Raw genomic sequence first — 6083 nt, forward strand, 5'->3', positions numbered from 1 at the left:
TCTTAAAACGTAAAAAAGTAGAAGTTGACGAAGTGGAGACAGTAAAAAGAAAATCCTACTTCGGTTTGACTGAATCTGGAATTGAATACTGATGTTGATTAAAAAAAATTGATTAATAAGTAATTCAAAAATGAGATGTAGCTAGGAATTTATCATTTATTGTAGCCTATAGCAGGAGTGCTTAAACGTTTTGTAATAAGGAAGTGAGTGGTTGGTATTTGTCTTCTTAAGTGGACTTTCCTGCTTGTAGATCTCAACATGTTTTAAAAATATAAATTATAATAGGTAGCATAAAATTTGTATGAGGATCAATGATAGTCATAATTGCCGCCTTATATTATTTTTATAAATCATATTTCCATTAGAACCAATTTCACATCTTGCGGAATAAATATTTCTTAAATAAGTCGTTCGTATTTGTCTTAAAAACTGTAGGTCCCTCCATCCCTGACAAAAAGTACTTGTACAAACGAATGGTTGAGAAAAAGTCACTGGGCCCAAGTTCTCACTTTTCTTTTTTTTTCTTTTCCAAGTTGACTTTTTTAGACCTTATGAATAAACCGAGTGCCATTTCTCCAGTTAATTTCAGACTAAGAATCTAAGCCTAGCGCCCCTAACTATTCGATAATATTCTTCAGACCCTTATTCCAATTGGAATTATAAATGATTTCTTAACTATTCAACAATTTATTCCTCCATTCGATCTTTTAAAAAGATTACATAAAAACAAGCTAAAACAATCGTTTTTATCTCATTTTTCATTTCGAATTATATTTGTGGTAATTTTTTCATCTTCACAAACTTTGGTGTCTTATTAATTAGTTGTTGTAATTGAATCAATTTGAGGATCTTCAAATTTGAATGCTGGGAACTGTGTCATGTCAACTCCAGCACCACCATCGAATTGTTTGGCAACTCGCTCCAATTCGTTTTTCAATTCACGTTCAATGTCAGCATTGGAGTCAACCATTTTTCCACCGCTGTTTTGTTATAGTAGAGAAAAATTAACATTTAATTAAAAAAATATGCAAATTAATAAGAACTAATTAATTTATATCCACCTGCTCTTGCTTCTGTATTCCTGGATCTTTTCAAGGAACAATTTCTGAATTGGATCTGTAGCTTTGTTCAAAGCAGGGCTGCAGACACCGAAGTTTCGTGAAGCACAAACTGCGGGACGCAAGACTTTAAGAAGAGCGCTTGTGGACATCTTGAAAAATTAATAAAATTGTGTTAAAATTATGATAAATGATTTTTTCTTCAATAAGGTTGCATAACCTTACCATTTTGGCAGAAATTTTCTGTAGCAGACGAAACGAACGAATGTGAGTATGAGCAAACTGAAATAAAATGACAGATAAAGTCAATTACTGTCAAATTGCCAGAACATGGAGACATCTTTTATTCCACTTTCCAGTGACTTTTTAGGAATATATTTTTGTCTCATTTTTTGAATTTCTTAAGGAGCTAGTTAAACTTTCATTCATTTATTTATATTAAATGTTAAAACATTTATCTGGTTTGCTATTCAAACGAAAATGGCAATATTTCATTTTTGTATTAAAATGTTTTACAATTTACGTTTTATGAGCTGGATTCTTGTTCTGACAAGTTTTGAAGTAATAAATTTCAAAACAACTTATTTTTAGGTTCAGTTCTCGAAGAGTGAAAAATTAAAAACAAATTTTAAAATTGGTTCTTTTGCAAATTTAAAGAAAATCTTTTTGTGAATACAAGAAATAAAGTATAGGAAGTTTTATTGATTTTTGATTGTTATTTCATGCTAAAGAGGAAGGTATGTCATTAAAAAAGGAAAGTGATGTACACCAAATATCCAGTTTATTAATTTAATGAAATTAAAAAAAAAACATACTTATCATAAATACGGGGGAATAGAATTAATGGCGCGTATTCATAGAGAATTACTAAAGTCGTGATTTCTTGGTCTACAGTTTAAGGCTTGTTGATTAAATAAACACAGTTCTTATTCATAATCAATTTTCCAGATGTGTTTAGTAAAACCCCAGATTAAGGTTGTATTCTACTACAATTATACTTCAAATATATACAAATATTTTCAAAACTGTTATTTTGTGCTGCCATTCCTCAAATTGGATGTATAATATAATGATAATATTAAATAAATGTGACTGTTTCCCTATTCAAACGATAACACTTGTAAAAATTCTTAATTCGCTTAATTGAAATGAATTGACCCGTGTATTGTATATTTTCCTTTTTCTTGGTGGCATATTTTGCAGAACACCAAATAACTCAAACTCCTCTAAGAAATCCATATCTTCTTCAAATGCGGTATCAATTGATATTTTTATTTGGTATAATTTACTTTTTCAGCTTTTTATTTCACAAACAAAAATCAAATATATGACATTTAGCTGTGATAATAATTACTTAAGCACAGCATTTCCTATGTTTATAAATAAACCACAGGTTTAGCTCTAAACTTAGGTTTAAATTTATTTATAAATAGCCTAAACTCTGGACTTGCTTAATAACAACTTAGCAAGAGTTTAGCAAACATCTATCAATATGCCCCAATAAGTTATACCCATAATCGTGATAGAATAATGGTAACGAATTCTGGGATAGAAATCGGCTAAGAAGACTTTTGATAAGTTAATGTGAAAATAAACAAATTTTATCTTTCCAAGGGGATGGCGTAATTGATTGATAGCTATATACTTGTCACAACAAAAATATGACATATATTTAAACAAATATTGCGTTTCTGTCTTAATAATTAATAGCGCTTACATAAAATACTGCAAAATATTAACTCAGTTATTTTTTTCGATAGCAAAAAATCTTGTGACTAACAAAGCTTATGGCATTTAAAAAAGCAAAGAAAATTAGAAATAAGTATTATCAAAAGACAGCCAACTGTATTACTTTTATTTCGATATATTATTGGAACCAGCTAAAAAATTCCGCATGAGAACCATTGTTTTGACGAATCTAATTGGAAATTGTTCAATTGAATTAAATCATCTTACAAGGCGGGAAAGCTCGTTGATAGTGGATGGAAAGATTTTGACAACAAGGCAGCTAGTTAATGTTTCAGATGCCATTATTTTTGAACTTGGAACCTTAAACTCTCTAAAAAGAGTTACAAGAGTTATAAGTTGTGTTTTTTATTTTGAAAAAAAAAATCCTTGTTCCTTTTTCAACATGACACAATGAAAACTTTTACACACAACCAAAAATATAATTGTGTACTAAATAAATATTCCACAAAATTATAAAGTTCAGCCTTCAGTTGAATGGAATGGACTTGACTTGAGGAGTTTTTGGCAGCTGGCCAGAAAGATGCTTGAAACTTGAATAACTCTTAAGTCCCTTATGTCATCTGAACCTGCCCAATTTGACTATTAGAAAAGAGACAATCACTTATCACCTTAGGCCTGAAAAAGAAATATCCAGCATAATGAAATTTTAAGACTTTTTTACAACTGTGCGAACAGACGATTGTAAGCTCATCGGGCAGTAAAAGACTAAACGGGGCTTTATTTCAAGTTAATTGCATTCTTTGAACATAGATTAAGGCCTCGCAGAGTAGTTAATATTTTGATGTAATTAACTTTCAACTTAAAACTACAGTTATTTTCACACAGAATATACAAAACCAGAATCTTCACAGAAGATGCAGTTTTTTCCAATTTGATACGAAATATTTTTATGCCAAACTTTAATTTAAACAAAAATTTATAAACCAGAAAATAATAAAGTTCAGCTCTCTTGTGTACAAAATGTATGATAAGCAGCAGATGTTTTCACGCAAATGTTTTGAATTGATAAACAAAGGAGATTTTTTTGGGCTTCCTTTCCAGTCAACCTTCCAATAAAGTTGTCTTAATTGGAAGGCATTTTTGTTTTGGCAGTTGCCCAATACCAATTAGATTTTTGTAACTTGTCTTTACCTTCAAGTCCCTTATGTCTTCTGAACTTGAACCTGTCCATTAGCATCTTTTTCTATTATTGTAATTGTAAAAGTCAAAGCACTAATCGATCTAGAAAACAAAAGTATTGTTAATCGAGTATTTGCAGAAAACATACACAAATAAACCACAACTACCGGCACCGGGCCGTACAACATTCATTTGAATACGAAAACATCGAAAGAGTCGAGAAGAAAACATCAAAATGGAGAGAATCGAAGTAAGAGCTGTAACCAAGTACCTCTGTTTGAAAAAAATGTCCCCCAAAGACATACACAGCGATTTAGTGGACACATTGGGGAACTATGCTCCTCCATATGCCATAATTGAGCGCTGGATAAAGGAGTTTCAGCCGGGTAAAGTATCCAAAGAAAATGAACATCGTGAGGGGCGCCAATTGAACTCAAACTCCCTCTCTGAAGATATCGTGAAAAAAGTCGAAGATTTCGTGTTGGCAGATCGAAGAGTAACCATTAGACATGTAGCTGAGATTACAGGCATCTCATATGGAAGTGTTCAGAGAATTTTGGCGAACGAATTGCATCTGAAAAAAGTAACTGCGCGTTGGGTGCCGAGAATGTTAAACGATGAACAAAAGAAAAAACGAATCGAAATTTCGCGGGCGAATCTCGAAATGTTCCAAAAGGATCAGGAAAAGTTTTTGTTTCGTTTCGTGACCATGGACGAGATCTGGATCCACCACTTTCATGTGGAAACCAATCAGCAGACAATGGCTTGGAAACGAGACTCTTCCCCCACGGCGAAGAAATGCAAGGTGTCAAGTTCGGAAGGAAAGGTTATGGCGTCGGTGTTTTGGGACGCTGAAGGTGTTATTATGATAGAATACTTAGAAAAAGGAGACACTATTACGAGCTCTTACTATGCGGACCAAATAAGAAGGTTGGAGGAGGCTATCGATGAAAAAAGAGGAGGCAAACTAAAAGCCGGAGTATTGTTCCATCAAGATAATGCATCGCCTCACAAAGCCGCTGCCGACGCGATAGAAGCCATTCAAGAAATGGAATTCGAATTGCTTGAACACCCACCCCATTCGCCAGACCTATCTCCCAGTGACTACTATCTCTTCCGACGGGTCAAGGAACACCTCCGAGGCAAGCGATTTGACGATGATAGCGAGGTGATGACTACTATTGAGGCGTTTTTGGAGGGTCAAAGCAAAGATTTTTTCTCCAAAGGAATTATGGGCTTAGAAAAGAGATGGGATAAATGTATTGAAGTGCTCGGAGACTATGTAGAGTAATAAATTACTTTTTTGTAACTAAAACTACCCTTATTTCTTATTGATTTGTCATAACTTATGATCAACCTAGCTATTGTTTTTTTTTGGAATCCCCAAAAGAGCAGGACTATAAAATGGAGTTAGTGATGGGACGGGACTAATTAATTTAGTTATTTTTGGCATGCACGAACGAGAAGGAGGCAATTGAGCAATAATTGTGGTTCAGCAATTTTAAAGTAACTAGGATTACTTTTAATGACCAGTGGGCCAACCATAAACATGTTTTCATGCGTTAAACACGAGAAGTATTGCATTAAAACGAATACAATTTTGTCTTATATTTCATTTTAAACATGAGGAATAAATAAGTCTCCCTTTAATATAATCAATGTTTTTATGGATATTACCAATAAATTGTTATAATAGTATGATGACTTTGCAAAACCCAAATGTTTGTCTTTTAGATGCAGTTTAAACCATATTTGTAACTTACCTAGTTTCTGAAAATTCTTGATGACGAATTAGCTACCAGACTACTGCTGTGTCTTTCAAGCAGATGTACTTCCGGTTTCTAAAGCCGATAAAGATCTTTCTTACACAATATGAAAAACAAAAACATAGAAATGTTTAACTTCAGCCAAGCAGCAATCAAAGTCGAAATTGGTAAAACAATGCCCTAGGGATATTCGTTTACTCAGCTGATATCCAACAGGGTTACCCTTCCTAAATGGGCTTATCCACTCAAGTTTCATGGAAATTGTATAAAGGTGGTCGTCTCTTGAAACATGCATGATTTTGAGGAAACTTTGGCTGAATATTTCCATAGGTAAAAAGAAATATGTTTTCCAAGTCCCAAGGGCAAGTCCCAATTTTTCTTATTGATAGTT

The 6083-nt window shown here is 33.0% G+C and overlaps 2 protein-coding genes across 2 annotated transcripts; one reads left to right on the plus strand and one right to left on the minus strand.

Annotated features, from left to right (window-relative positions):
• Positions 1-740: 740 nt before the first annotated feature.
• LOC129946984 (ATP synthase-coupling factor 6, mitochondrial-like) lies at positions 741-1414 on the minus strand. The gene is made up of 3 exons (XM_056057369.1): positions 1284-1414; positions 1062-1210; positions 741-980 (listed from the first exon to the last, which is right to left on the minus strand). The coding sequence occupies exons 1-3, from the start codon at positions 1284-1286 to the stop codon at positions 815-817; spliced, it is 318 nt and encodes a 105-aa protein (XP_055913344.1). The 5' UTR covers positions 1287-1414; the 3' UTR covers positions 741-814.
• A 2451-nt stretch (positions 1415-3865) lies between these two features.
• Positions 3866-5244, plus strand: LOC129945384 (histone-lysine N-methyltransferase SETMAR-like). Its single transcript, XM_056055112.1, has 2 exons — positions 3866-4004; positions 4066-5244. The coding sequence occupies exon 2, from the start codon at positions 4162-4164 to the stop codon at positions 5215-5217; it is 1056 nt and encodes a 351-aa protein (XP_055911087.1). The 5' UTR covers positions 3866-4004; positions 4066-4161; the 3' UTR covers positions 5218-5244.
• Positions 5245-6083: the final 839 nt, after the last annotated feature.

Source organism: Eupeodes corollae, chromosome 2 (genome assembly GCF_945859685.1).
Source record: "Eupeodes corollae chromosome 2, idEupCoro1.1, whole genome shotgun sequence".
NCBI lineage: Eukaryota > Metazoa > Arthropoda > Insecta > Diptera > Syrphidae > Eupeodes > Eupeodes corollae.